Below are 15,867 nucleotides of genomic sequence, written 5' to 3'. Positions count from 1 at the left end.
ACCTCTGCCTTGGGAAGGAGCAGAGTAGTGATTGTGTAGAAGGAGTTATGTAGAAGGAGTTGACATGAAGAGGGAGCATGGTCTTGAGGCTTGAGGTGGTATTAGGTAGTTTTAAGTTGGAATGTGAATTAGGAAGAGCTAATTATGTTGTATGGTAAAAGTGTCATGAGAATGTTGGACTGACAACAAACGGGGGTTGGAGACTTCCAGACTGAGGGACTCCAGGAAGTTTGACTTGTCACTGAGACGACAGTTTGGAGAAATGTGAAACAAGAAGCAACAAACCTCCCTAAATTATTTATTCATTCAGTTATTTATTTTCAGTTGTTACAGAGAAGGTAGATATTCGTAACCGTAAGTTATTTATACATTTGTGTTTTGTGCCAATCTAAACCTGGTCAAACCCTTGGACAATTCACTCTAATAATACTGCTCTGCTAACGCCTACTACTCCAGTCAAATGTTAAACATAGTCTACCTTTATTAATCTTTGGAATAAACTAAATTACTGATTACTGTATGAGGTTAAACATCTCTTTTCTTCATCATTAAACTGTATGATAATCATTATTAATCATTATTGATTTAAAAATTGACACGCTGTTATGTCGTCATTTGTCACTTGAAATGTGATGCTTTCATCATGCAGTAGTGTTGTTTAAGCCTTTTAAGATATTGTTTAAAAGGTTTCTATGCATCTTTAATCGTTATGTTTGTATCCTTTTTATGACGGGAAACGTTGTTCCAGAGCACTTTTTTTTGTTGAATCACTGTGATTTTTGTTTTGTCATTACAATAGTTTAAATAAATAAGTTAATACTGTATTCACATAACTGTGTACCCTTGCTGATTCTTTGCAAAACATGAGAAGGTAATACATAAATAACAAATAAATGATAAATGAATGCATAATATTGTATTGCATTGAGACTGTAGTAGACAGACCTTGGGTTTACAACCGGAATATGGCATTGTTGAGACCGCTGAGTTATCCAATAACTTTTGTTTCTTAATGTACCATACCATCCATACACCATTAGAGGGCAGACAAGGACCGAAAATCCTCAACAGTTGAGGACAAATTCAACAGTACATTGCATGTCACAAAACAACAGGTCACAGTCATGCAGGTGACATCAGAGAGGGTGCGGTTATTTTAATGGGTTGAACTCTTTAATGATGTTGTGATGGTTAACTCTGAACAAGAGACATTCAATATATGTTTTGGCTATAATATAGGGTGGGACTCCTTTCTGTTGATATCTTCATCTTGGCTTCAACACACACACATTGTACACTGTGATTTTGCATTAGCCAACTGCAAGCAAGCGATGGTTGATTGGTATTAACAGGCCCAAAGTGTGCCATGAAAACATTCCCCACACCATTACACCACCTGAATGAAAGATAAGGTGTACAGGTCGATGAGTGCTGTGAGTGTATAACATTACTGATATAATCCGAGAGTTTACCCAGGGTTTAGAAAACAACCCTGACCATAAAGGCCAGTAATCAAGTTTGCAGTTTAAACCTAACATTTATTAGTTAGGTTTATTATCCTAATAGATAAGTACGACCTTAGTTACACTACACTACACCACACACACACACACACACACACACACACACACACACACACACACACACACACACACACACACACACATACACACACTTAAACTCTGTTCCCCTGAAGTGTCATTTTGATGGATGAGATGTTTCTGCTTAGGGGAAAGAGAGCGTGGGAAATGAAATCACAGCCAGATAGTCTCATAGTCTATGTGTGTGTTGAGCCCACAGACAGAGTGATTTACACTAAGGTTAATCAATTGTGTGTGTGTGTGTGTGTGTGTGTGTGTGTGTGTGTGTGTGTGTGCACGAATTGACGAATTGACAGAGGAAGAGTAGGCCCTATAGTACTGTATGGCTTCTGTAGGTGAAGTGTGTACCCAAGATTATCAGTGGTGGTCATTCAGGTGTTTTGTGGACTTTGACAATTCATTAGGATGGTTGATTAAACGTGCAGAGGACATGGCCCATTAAAATGGAGTGTAGCTAATATCAGAGTGACTGGCTTGAGGAGATGGGTAGTGGGAGTAATCCAATCCCCTTGCTGATCCTCTGTGTAGGTGTATATACTGTATATGAGTGCAGACAAACATCACAAAACCTTTATTGAATGAAACACGCACTCTGCCTGCTTTTATAACAGGAAAGGTTATCTGTGATGCATGTTATTGCCTTTTTCAACCTTTGATCTGTGTCTGGCTTCTCACTCATCTCTCTTCTCTCTCTCTCTCTCTCTCTCTCTCTCTCTCTCTCTCTCTCTCTCTCTCTCTCTCTCTCTCTCTCTCTCTCTCTCTCTCTCTCTCTCTCTCTCAGTCACTTGTCTCAAGTAAACCGTGTTCATATTTCCAATGGCCGATACATTTTTACATGATAAAATATGATATGATCTGTCCCTTGTCTGCCTGTTAAAATAGAATGTAGTTCATTCATAACCAACCAATCAGTATCTCTGATTTCCCATCTCTTCATCTCATCACTATTTGACGTGTAGTCTGAGATGTTGACAAGGACATAGGTTAACAGTAGACTACAGTAGGCCTATATTTTAATGTTCTGGGATTCTGCTGCATAGTGCATACCCATACAATCTATATGATGTTATATACACAGTAGCCAGTATACTTTTCCGGTTGCGTATGTGTTGTGCATTGATTTATATCCATGGACCTTGGAACGATTAGCCTATAATAAGGTTAGGGGCTGAGTCTGACCCCCTCCGTCGGGCTATTTGTCGATGCCGGTTGTTCATTAACGCGTTGACGTGTTTTAGTGAACAGGTGCGTGAGGAGTACAGGAATAAAGCAGGTTTGCTAGACGCATTATAGTTCGATTCGGTTACTTGCATCAAAACAGTTCAGTAAATAAGGTTCTTACTCAGTCTTACTTTTTAACTCAGTCTTTAAACTTTTTAGCAATTGTTTTTGGCGCCCTGAACGGAAAGACCCGTGGAACTATCTTTTAATGTGTTCTATTAGTATTTTCCTTTATGTTTACTTATACATTACACGTTAAATGTTTTTGATACAGTGTTTGAATATTCATGAGCTAGATGAACTTTGATTACAAGGGTGGGTTTCAACACAAATAATCAAAACATTTTTTAATTGTCTACTATTTTTAAATGGATTAAATATCTATCCGTTTTTCAACCCACGGCCAGTTATTGATTAAAGAACACAGTTGTCGAGGCTGGAAACTGGAAACAAACTCTTTTTTATATCAATTATATGGAATATCAGAAGGACATAATTAGCCTTCAGAATGGATTTTGGAGGTTGGTGGGTGTGTGTCTGCTCGTTGGCGCTGGTTGTTAACCGATGCCAAGCGATCAACACGTGTTTGAACGGAACAATGATGAATGTGGTTCTTTTGGATGACGACGTCTCACCCTGGAGTATGAAGTTTGTCCGGGGAGCCGTGGAGGATGCTATCGAGTCCATAAACTCTGCCGGTAAGTTAGGCTTCATCATATGGTGGTAGTGCCCTCGCCCTGAACAACTGTTGCAACTTCATTGTAATAAACCTATTGATTGATTTGGGTGATGTTGCTCATTTCTGAACCTGAGAAGAAACTACAACACTACTACAATAATTATTAGTAGGCTACTAGTATTTATTTTCTCCAGTTCCCTTTTAAGCTGTTGTGGCTTTTTGACTGCTATTCAAAATATCCATCATTATCTTGCAAAGGTGTGAGGCGCAATCTGACCGCCAACTACAAAGGGTTCCAGACCACCTTCTACCGAAATAAGGGCTGCTCGAGCAGTGTATGTGCGGGGGTGGAGGCGCTGAAAGACTTAACTGTGAGTTACAAACACACACACACACACACACACACACACACACACACACACACACACACACACACACACGCACACACACACACACACACACACACACACACACACACACACACACACACACACACACACATACAGTACGTGTTGAGTGTCTGTTTCCTCTGTGTTTCAGAATAGCGACGAGGTGGGCTGTGCTCTTCTGGGTCCCACCTGCACCTATGCCATCTTTCAGATGGTTGAGTAAGTAATAGCAAAACTTTACTGGTACCAGTTTATTTACTGGTACCTGTTTATTTACTGGTACCTGTTTATTTCAGCCTGGAATCATATCTGTAGACACCTAGAGCATGTGGTTTAGCCAGAGGAGATCTGGGACTATACATATTCAACTTGGCAAAGACAGCACTCCATGTAGGCTTCTTGCAAAACCACCACTTTTACTGTAATTGTAACTACCTCAAACTATCAACTACTTTGTTGTTGCATTGTAGTAACACAGTAGGACTCCTATGTTCTTTAGTTGTGTGTCTGTGTCTGGCTACTTCTGTAGTGAGACTGTATCTGGACTGGAGTTCTGCTCTTGTTTGTAATGTTGCTTCGTTGTATGTGCAGTTTATTTGCTGTTCTGTCTATTGCATTACTGCTCTCACAGTGGTGTCTGTTTTTCTGGTGCTTGTGTATGGAGTGGTGCTTTATTGTGTGTGTGTGTGTGTGTGTGTGTGTGTGTGTGTGTGTGTGTGTCAGCGTGGAGGTCGGTCTGAAACTAAGTATGCCCATCATCTCAGCGGGCAGCTTCGGTCTGTCCTGCGACTACAAGGAGAACCTGACCCGTCTGCTGCCCCCGGGCCGCAAGATCTCCAACTTCTTCACTGAGTTCTGGACGTTCAGCAACCCCAATATCAAGCCTAAGTGGAACACTGCATATATCTACAAGAGGACAGAGAACACAGAGGACTGTTTCTGGTGAGTGAATTGCTTGTGAGCTGTTTGTGAGTTGTGGTCTGACTCTAAAGTTTTACGGTTGAATAGTTGAGGGTTGATGTGATTGAAGTCCATAATCATTGAATCAGAACTGTTATGTAAGTCATTATTTTATGGTTGGACGCTTCATTCTACATATACTGTACCCTCCAGGTACATAAATGCACTGGATGCAGGTTTATTCGCTACGGTGATTCACAGAGAAGTGATACGCACTGTGGACGACCTTAGTAAAGTGTTAACCTCCAAGAACAGGACCAGCAACTGTAAGTAAACTTACAACATCAACAATGTATTTTTTACCATTCTCTCTCAATGACGTTCGGTGGATTGGCAGATAGCAGGGGGAAATTAAAAGTATTTGTTGAATTTTATATGTATTGTCATTTGTGTGTCTACCCCTGCAGTGATTATTGTTTGTGGAACACCAGAGGCCATTGTTGAAGTGAAGAACGGAAGTACAGATGCTGACCCGGAAATTCTCTTCATCCTGATTGACCTTTATAAGTTAGTCTTGCTCTCTCTCTCTCTCTCTCTCTCTCTCTCTCTCTCTCTCTCTCTCTCTCTCTCTCTCTCTCTCTCTCTCTCTCTCTCTCTCTCTCTCTCTCTCTCCCTCTCCCCCCGAGACACACACTTCCATAATCCTGTTTCTCTCAAAGGGACACGATTGAGGTTTACAGTAATTGCTAAGGTTCAGTGGTTGTTTGAAAGCATTGTTGTTTGCATTGCCATTGCCAATACACATGCCTCCCCACAGTGATAAGTACTACATAAATGAAACCTCTATAGCGGCCATGAGAAACGTGTTGGTGCTGACCATGCCTAAGACCAGGGAATACATCATCGACACGGACCTGGGCAACAATGTGACGGTGAGACTGCCGCTGTTCCATTTGGAGGGCACTGTGTCTGTAAATTGAGAATTGATTTTAAAACAGAAGAAAACAAGGGGTCAAAGTATTTACAGAGACATTGACCCCGCAAACTCGCACATTCACAACTTTCTCAACTACTTTCTTTAATCCACAATTTCCCCCTATTGTAGATGAATGACTACATGGCAGCGTACCATGATGCAGTTCTGCTGTTTGCTCTGGTGATGAAGAAGGTCTGGAGCCAGCCTCCCTCAGTCATGGAGCAGATGGAGGCTCTCAACATCAACCACTTCAGGAACGTGTCCTTTTATGGTATGAACAACCATGGCAGCTGCACCACCCAATGGGATGAGGAACGCACATCAAACACACACGTTTCATACCATTCCTCATTTCATTCCATGCATTACAATGACCCCGTCCTCTGATTCGGCCTCCAACAGCCTCCACTGGCTGTACCTGCCTGCGGCCACCTCTGTGTGTGTGTGTGTGTGTGTGTGTGTGTGTGTCTGTCCAGTATGCAGTGCTATAAAGAGGATCAATTTGTGTATGTTTATGTGCAGGTATAGCTGGTCACTATAAGCTTGATGAATACGGGGACAGAGATGTGAACTTTTCAGTTATCTACACAACCACTGACAACAAGGTGGGTCACTATTGCACTATACTAACTATACTACTACACTATTGTCACTATACTAATATTCAAAACAAGTGATTAAATGCCTTTCTCCTCCTGAGTAAGAAATCATGACATTATCATGAACACACTTTCTTTAGCATCAACGTACTGAACCATGTAAACTTATGCAAAAGGAAAAACATATCATAGGGACAATGTTTTTACACACTGGTCTCCTCCTGTCTCCTCTTTAGTATGGAACTTTATTTACATTCGACACCACCAATAACTACACTGATGTTTTGGTCGCAAACCCTGACTTCATCTGGCCCAACTCTCGTCTCCCTAATGACATTCCATCCCAGGGTATGGGTTACGCACGCACGCACACACACACACACACACACACACACACACACACACACACACACACACACACACTCACACACACACACATACAGTAAACCACACCCGTCATACCTGACCGTAGTTGTTCATTATCTGTCATTAATATCAGATATGAGAAATAGGACAATCAGACAAAGTTGAGATCAAACTCCAGCTTGACCATACAGTCATACAGTACCTCAAATGTCTCTGAAGACTTATTCTGAGATGTCACCATGAATATGTTGGATAATGATGCTAGTTTTTATTGTTCCAGTTAGTCATACTCATAAGCTTGGCCTCATATTGTTCCTATAAGATTGACAAAGAGCGACTGTTTCCTTGTACACCCCCCAGGTCTGAAAGCCATTGACATCCTCGTCATAGTCCTGTCTGTCACAGTGGTGGTGGTGGCCACTATTGCTTTAATCTTCTACAGGTAAGAAGCCTGAAGTCTGAAACCTCATCATTACCACAACAAAGCCTTGAGATGCAAATTTGGACTTGGCATGGAATAATGTCATTTTCTCGAACCCTTCCTCGAACATGTTATACTGTACCAGTACGTGCCATATGATATCATGATAGATACTGTATATGACAGCAAATAATGTGTTATATAATGTGTAATGATGTTATGTATCGGTACGTAAGATTTCAGGATATTTTGTCTGGTGCTTTATCATGAAAACCAACCGCAGAATAAGAGCACTGTATCGATGAGAGATGCAATATCTCTCTTGCATGAGGACAATAACAGAATCTCTCTGGTGGGTGGGAGGAGTGATGCTTGCAGTAGTGCCTAGTGTGATATCTGTGATGATGGCTGGGTGGTGCAGAGAGACCTGACGCTATGCTCCTACGCCAGGCAGAACAGGCGAGACCGTCATATCAGTAAGAGGTGGTCTCACATCGACTCGAGCCTCGTCACCACACTGGTCAACAATGAGCACAGCCTGGTCTCTCTCAAGGTGAGCTCATCAGCAGGGTGCGGAACCCAATGTTAGTCGGATATTTGAGTCAAGTCTTTAACACCTGTCCACGTGTCCATCAGATTGAAGAGGACCATAAGAAAGACAAGAGCGCTAAAATCCGCAAAGGACTCTACGATAAAAAGGTAACTGAAAGCTTTTAGGGTGCATATGTCAAGTTTACAGGTCTTTGTCGGATTCAACCCTGTGTTATACAGTATTTGACAGAAACTTCGGGTGATTAAAGCGACTCAAATTGCCATTGTTGTCATGGTTTCAGATTATAATCCTGAAGGAGCTCAAGGAGGAGAACTTTAATGAGAGCCAGAGGATAGAACTCAATGAAGTGAGAGTTTTCTTTTGTTATCTCTCTTTTATTTTCTTTCTTTTTCTTTCTGAACTTGTGTATCATATTGCATATAACTCATCATTATATGACTTTCTATGTCTATGTCCCTCTTTTGCAGCTTCTGCACATTGATTATTACAACCTGACCAAGTTCTACGGCACAGTGAAGTTTGAGCAGGGTGTGTTTGGGGTGTTTGAATATGGCGAGAGGGGATCTCTAAAAGTGAGCATGACTGGAAGGAACAGGCAGACATACACAGACACACACACACAGACACACACAGACAGACACACATAGGCTGACATACACAGACAGACATACACAGACACACACAGACAGACATACACAGACAGACATACACAGACACACAGACATACACAGACAGACATACACAGACAGACATACACAGACAGACATACACAGACATACACAGACACACAGACATACACAGACAGACATACACAGACATACACACACAGACAGACACACATAGACAGACATACACAGACAGACACACACAGACAGACGTACACAGGCAGACATACACAGACAGACATACACAGACAGACATACACAGGCAGACATACACAGACAGACATACACAGACAGACATACACAGACAGACATACACAGACAGACATACACAGACAGACATACACAGACATACATACACATAGGCAGACGTACACAGACAGACGTACACAGGCAGACATACACAGACAGACACACACAGACAGACACACACAGACAGACATACACAGACAGACATACACAGACAGACATACACAGACAGACATACATACACAGACATACATACACAGACGTACACAGACAGACATACACAGACAGACATACACAGACAGACACACACACACACACACACAGACACACACAGACAGACACACACACACACACACAGACAGACACACACACACAGGCAGACATACACAGACACACACAGACACACGCACACACACACGCACACACACACAGACACACACAGACAGACAGACACACACAGACAAACAGACACACACAGACAGACAGACACACACAGACAGACACACATAGACAGACGTACACAGACAGACATACACAGACAGACATACACAGACACACACAGACAGACAGACATACACAGACAGACATACACACACAGACATACACAGACAGACAGACACACACAGACAGACACACATAGGCAGACGTACACAGGCAGACAGACACACATAGGCAGACGTACACAGGCAGAAAATACACAGGTAGACGTACACAGACAGACAGACATACACAGACAGACATACACAGACAGACAGACAGACATACACAGACACACACAGACAGACATACACAGACACACAGACATACACAGACAGACATACACAGACAGACATACACAGACAGACATACACAGGCAGACATACACAGACAGACGTACACAGGCAGACATACACAGACAGACGTACACAGACAGACATACACAGACAGACACACACACACAGACACACACACACACAGACACACACAGACAGACATACACAGACAGACACACACAGACAGACATACACAGACAGACGTACACAGACAGACATACACAGGCAGACGTACACAGACAGACATACACAGACAGACATACACAGGCAGACGTACACAGACAGACATACACAGGCAGACGTACACAGACATACACAGACAGACGTACACAGACAGACATACACAGGCAGACGTACACAGACAGACACACACAGGCTGACATACACAGGCAGACATGCTCCAATAGGTGTATCTATATCAGACTATTGGTAATGTCTGCCCTCCCTCTCCCTCAGTATGTGCTGAATGACAAGATCTCATACCCAGAGGAGACCTTCATGGATTGGGAGTTCAAGATCTCTGTGATGTATGACATTGCAAAGGTGAGCTGGAACATTGCCTACACGGCTGAGTACAGTATGTACAGTATGTGTATGTATTCTTGGAGGATTTGCTGTTAGGTGATCCAACGCATCTCTTTTCTCTGTCCCACAGGGCATGTCCTACCTCCACTCCAGCAACATTCAGGTTCACGGCCGCCTCAAATCCACCAACTGTGTCGTGGACAACCGTATGGTGGTGAAGATCACTGACTTTGGCTGCAACACCTTCCTGAACCCAACCAGAGACCTGTGGACGGCCCCAGAACACCTCAGGAAGCATGGCATCTCTCAGAAGGGAGATGTCTACAGCTTCGCCATCATCGCCCAGGAGATCGTCCTGAGGCGGTGCACCTTCTACACAGAGGCCTGCTCCGACCGCAGTGGTGAGTTAGACACGCTCCCGTCCTGTCTCTTTACACACAGTACTAGCTCTGGAGTCCTTGCTCCCACCCTAAGACTCTCCTCATAGCATGGGTAGAAGCATTAGGCTGTGAAGGTTCTTGTTTGTAAACTGCGGTACTATATTCTGTTAGGAACTTTGACATAATTGATGAGATGCTGCATGAATGGGAGACAGTGACCCCTTCTGGTCAGATTTAGCATTGTTTACCTGGCTGGGATCAGCATACTGAAGTAGAAAAACAAGAGACACGCTACATTGCGAGACATGAATGCCCTCTTGCTTTCAACAGAGAAGTTGTCCAGAGTGCAGGCTCCCAGTATAACCTATTTCAGACCTGATCTGAACTTTGAAAGAGCCTCAGAGAAAGAATTAGAGGTAAGAGTGCCATGATTTGTGTATTTATGTGTGTGTGTGTCTGTCTGTGTCTTTGTGTGTGTGTGTGTGTGTGAAAGGAAGTGAGTGTCTGCACCAGTAAATGTTTTTTTTTCTTCTGTGCATAAAGGTGTACATGCTGATTAGGACCTGCTGGGACGAGGACCCTGAGAAAAGGCCTGACTATAAGAAGATAGAAACATCTCTGGGGAAGATCTTCAGGTATCTCCATACCTGGGACAGAGGAGGCCGGTGGAGGAAGGAATCAGAGGACGGGCTCATTCTAATGCATGGAATAACATAAGGAATGGTATCAAACACACCATTCCATGCAATACAATTCCATACAATGAGCCCGCCCTCCAAATTACTGACTCCACCAGCCTCCCCCCACTCAGCGTACTTAGCGATTGAGAATTGATGAGTGTTTTGTTCGACATGTGTTGTTTGAAGAGACTGTATTTTTTATTTTCTCCTCAGTAACCTACACAACCAGGCCAACGAGAGCTACATGGACAACCTGATCCGCCGGCTGCAGATGTACTCCCGGAACCTGGAGCACCTGGTGGAGGAGAGGACGTCCCTGTACAAGGCTGAGAGAGACAGGGCCGACTGCCTCAACTTCATGCTGCTGCCTGGGTCAGTTACTCATCGCAGAGTGGAGGGAGAGGAGGAGAATAGATCAAGATCTACTGTATACTGTGCACTGTATCAGGGGAGGCTGGTGGAGGTAGAAGTTGGAGGAAGGGCCTCATGGATCGTAATGCATGGAACGGAATTAAGGAATGGTATCAAACAGCGTTCCGTGCGGTACAATTCTATCTCCACCAGCCTCCCCTTGGTATGTATACCATAAAGTGGCATATCACACTACCCTCACCCTCTCTGTGTGTGTAGCCCTGTGGTGCGCTCTCTGCAGGAGACAGGCATTGTGGAGCCAGAGCTGTTCGAGGAGGTGACCGTCTACTTCAGTGACATCGTGGGCTTCACCACACTGTGCCAGTACAGCACGCCCATGGAGGTGGTGGACATGCTCAACGACATCTACAAGAGCTTTGACAGCATCCTCGACAACCACGATGTCTACAAGGTACCATACAGTACATGCAAGCCCGGTATGTTAACAACAACGAAACTATTTGACGTATAAATCAGTATTCAAGATGTGTTCAATACGAAAACAACGTCCAGTCAGACATGCAGAATAGCACCCCACCTCACGTGTTTGGTACCATTCCCCATGCCGTTCCATCCATTACAACGAGCTCGTCCTCTGACTTCTACCTCCACCAGCGTCACCCAATTTACTGCATCTCCTCCCCCAGGTGGAGACAATAGGTGATGCATATATGGTGGCGTCGGGTCTTCCGAGGCGAAACGGGAACAGACACGCGGTGGACATCTGTCGTATGGCCCTGGACATCCTGGCGTTCATGGGAACGTTCCAGCTCAGACACCTACCATCCCTACCTGTGTGGATCCGTATCGGGGTGCACTCAGGTACTGCCATAGAATCAGAATGAGTAGAACGGGGAATTTTTCATTCGAATTCTATGGACACTTGTATTCCTGACACCTACTTCACTCTACCCTCTATGTGCAATCACTTCCGCTGAAACCGCTCCTCCTTCTTTGATGTGGGTGTGTTTGTGTGTTTGTGTCTCTGTGTGTGGTGTGTGTGTGTGTGTGTGCGTGTGTGTGTGTGGTGTATGTGTGTGTGTGTGTGTGCATGTGTGTGTGTGTGTGTTTAGGTCTCTGTGCAGCAGGAGTGGTAGGGATCAAAATGCCAAGATACTGCCTATTTGGGGACACAGTCAACACCGCCTCTCGCATGGAGTCAACAGGACACCGTAAGCCCACTTAAACCCCAGCTCTGTCCAGCCACTCTGATCCTATCCATAGTTATATTTCAGCTATATTGACAGTAAGAATATCTGGATGTCTGTTTCTACTTACGCCTGCTGTAGTTGGCTAAATTGCGGAAGGAGAGTGGAGAGGAGAGAGGAGAACTTGTTGGTTAAACCACAAAAAGGTCGGTTCCCAGACAGAAAAACCAAGCTCTCCTCTTTCTTCTCCGCATCTAGCATTGCGAATCCATGTTAGTCAGCCCACCATCAACATCCTCGAGAGGACCGACTGCAAGTTTGAGTATGAGAAGAGAGGGGAGACATACTTGAAGGTATGGCACAGTTCACTGAACACTTTGCATGTTGGTCAAGTTTGCTGCTTCTATGTGATGATAACTGTGTGTGGGTGTGTGTGTTTGTGTGTTTGTGTGTGTGTGTGTGTGTGTGTGTTTGTGTGTGTGTGTGTGTGTGTCTGTGTGTGTGTGTGTCTGTGTGTGTGTATATCGCAGGGTAAAGGCACAGAGATGACCTACTGGTTGACAGGTGAAACAGGAGAGGATTACAACCTGCCGACATTTCCAACAGCGTGAGTTCACGCTTCATCTGTCCATTATACCCCCTCACACCCCTTTCCTCCTCAAACTCCACCCACACACACTTCTCACACTCCACCCATCAACACACAGTGTGTAGAACACAGTGTGAGATAGGGCTGCATCTCTACACAGATTGTCCCCCTGTGGATGGTGGGCTGCGGTTCGGCCTCTGTCAGTTCAAATGTTTGTGTGTGTTCGTATGTCACGCGATATCTCAGGCACCGCGGACATTTTTGACAATACTTAGATGAATGGTGTGTCATGCCACAGAGATCCGGCTTTTACGAAGTCACACTGATTGGCCCAAGGGGGGGCGCTAGAATAAACGACTGAAATTCCGGAATTACACTGATTGGCCGTGGGGGGGGGGGGGGAACATGTTTACTGTAGACTTGTTTCTATCGTCTCTCTACAGGGAGAACTGCCAGCGTCTGCAGCAGGACCTGCCCCAGATGATCCAGGAGTGTCTGGAGAAGCGTTCTTTGTGTTCGGAGGTGATGCAGAAAAGGAAGACCCTTTCTACGAGTGGAGAATGGGTGGAGAATGGCGCAGAGCAGGCGGGCGATGACAACAACAGCCAGCCAGAGTACCTCCACCTGGCCACGGTGGACAACATCAACACCTTCTTCTAGCCACGTCTGGTCTGACTGGGGATTCACTCGTTCTGTTCCAGTTAATTGTGTGCGTGTGCTGTTCCTTGGCATGGATTCGACTTCTGGTCTGCCTCGCACCTGGTCAGGTGACTGAGGCAGATGATGCCCAGGTGGCTGCTAAACCAGGATGAAGGGAGGAGTCTGTATAGGTACAATGCAGGTGTTTTTTGGGACGGTTTCATATCTTTGGTCTGTGGAGTTATAGATTGGTATCAGCTTTGCTTGATTGGTAACAGGTGTTGTCTGACTACGTTCTCCCTCCTCCAGAACTTAATTTAATATCTAGACTGATTCATGTCAGATAAACTTCCTCTCTTGTAGCGCCATACACTCCCTCCCCCTGGCCCCCCATCCGTTTTGTTTAATGTCAGTCATCTTCTGCAGAAACACTTCAGCCCTTAACCTGTATCCTTTCCTTCATGAATGCTAATCTGAGAATACATGATGATTGGTGAAAGCAACATGGTGGAAACTAGAAAAAGAGGCCCTTCAAGTCAGGTAAAAATGTCTGTTGGTATAGCAAAATGTAGTAACTTTCTTAATGTTATTTTTGGTGCAACTGTTTTGTTTGGGATAAAATACTAAAATGATATATGTGAACATACTGTAGTTAACAGATGGGAATGTATGGAGAGCTTTGTAGCGATTCTTTAGTTTTTTTTAACCCCAAAAATGAAAACAAGACTTCATTTGCTTCTGATTTAAAAACGGACAATGAAACTTTATTTCTATTTATAGTAGCTTCAATTGACATCAATATGTACTTTACACACGGTTGGAATAATTCATGTTCATGTTGAAATGTAGTTCACTATTGATAACATTGATCCATGTGTCTTGAAGCTTGTAACAGTCCATTGAGGCAATTACAATTCCTATGTCAATTATGCCATGTCTGAAGGAGTTATGTCATGTGGTGTCAATTAGGGAGGATCTTACACTGATTTCCAGCATTAATTAAAAACATGTCAATGCACAATTGTCTGAAATTGACACATTTTACCTGTAACGATACGATTGCATTGTCGGATAACAAATTGTAACTCCAGTATGATATATACACTTCAACAATGCATGTATAAAAAGCACTCAAGTCTGTCATGCACATGAGAGAATATAAAAAGAAACAAAAAGTTGACAATTGCCTAAAACAGCTTAGATTCTGAATCCTCAATTAGATAACTTCACCTTAGTGTCCATGTGTTTCTAATCTCTGGCACAGTTACATGTACAGTACGTTTGAGCTCAGGCTACCAACTAGCCTAGTGAATAAGGGGGACATCCTTTGACATCTATGGACAGTGTTTGCTAGACATGGAATGAAGAAGAAAGAAACATTGACACTGAAACCAGAAGAAATGTAATATATTAAAAAAACACAAAATAAAATTAAAGCTTGACCAGACGTTTCCTTTTTACAGCAGTAATTATGGTATACAAAAACCATGCAATTGAAATGTCATGAAATAAATAACCACAGACCAACAAAAAAAAGGCATTACATTATGTACAGTAAAAAGCTTTAGAATCCAGCATCCACTGACCAACTCGAACAACCCCATCCAATCACCTGTCCCACCTAATCTAATCTGGTATAAAACTACATTAACACACTGTAGCAGGGTAGGTCTGTGATACACACCATCATAATGATGACGATTGGTTAATTGATTGATTGATTGATAATCCAATACATCTTTACTAAAGGCTTACTACATCTTGATGCTCTTAAATCTCTCTCTTTGGAGATATACAAGCCACCCCCAAACTTCCATTGAACCTAGAATGAAGCAAGAGCCCAGCATGGAGACCTGGGTGGTGGGTTACTGGATTAGTAAGTGATGTCTGCCAGCCCATCCACACTTCTAACACGGAGAACAGATACAGACATCCCCCACGCTCATGCTAGGGCAGACTTTCAAACATCTCCCACTCCTAGCCTATCAAAAAGGTAAACCACATATTTCTGCATATGGAAATAAACGGCTTAGACACTATGATTCATTGAACATGGCTGTAGCATTG

General features: G+C 43.6%; 1 protein-coding gene across 1 annotated transcript; it reads left to right on the top strand.

Moving 5' to 3' along the window:
- Positions 1–3,417: 3,417 nt before the first annotated feature.
- Positions 3,418–15,612, top strand: gucy2cb (guanylate cyclase 2Cb). Its single transcript, XM_080541587.1, has 26 exons — positions 3,418–3,520; positions 3,760–3,872; positions 4,042–4,109; positions 4,614–4,832; positions 5,004–5,116; positions 5,258–5,357; positions 5,608–5,722; positions 5,896–6,037; positions 6,289–6,371; positions 6,602–6,713; positions 7,092–7,173; positions 7,603–7,705; positions 7,789–7,851; positions 7,986–8,051; positions 8,173–8,277; positions 9,885–9,971; positions 10,084–10,354; positions 10,664–10,749; positions 10,877–10,968; positions 11,227–11,385; positions 11,644–11,836; positions 12,072–12,246; positions 12,498–12,596; positions 12,831–12,925; positions 13,103–13,179; positions 13,605–15,612. Exons 1-26 carry the CDS (start codon positions 3,421–3,423, stop codon positions 13,819–13,821), a joined length of 3,135 nt encoding a protein of 1,044 aa, XP_080397713.1. The 5' UTR covers positions 3,418–3,420; the 3' UTR covers positions 13,822–15,612.
- The last annotated feature ends 255 nt before the right edge of the window (positions 15,613–15,867 follow it).

This window comes from Nansenia antarctica (genome assembly GCF_963989245.1).
Source record: "Nansenia antarctica genome assembly, chromosome: 11".
Lineage (NCBI taxonomy): Eukaryota > Metazoa > Chordata > Actinopteri > Argentiniformes > Microstomatidae > Nansenia > Nansenia antarctica.
This window is presented reverse-complemented; position numbering and strand designations above follow the sequence as displayed.

Coding starts and splice junctions, on each gene's coding strand:
- gucy2cb (XM_080541587.1), top strand. CDS start 3,421: ATGATGAATGTGGTTCTTTTGGATGACGACGTCTCACCCTGGAGTATG. Junction 7,174..7,602: donor ATTGCTTTAATCTTCTACAG/GTAAGAAGCCTG, acceptor CTCCTACGCCAG/GCAGAACAGGCGAGACCGTC. Junction 11,386..11,643: donor AACTTCATGCTGCTGCCTGG/GTCAGTTACTCA, acceptor CTGTGTGTGTAG/CCCTGTGGTGCGCTCTCTGC.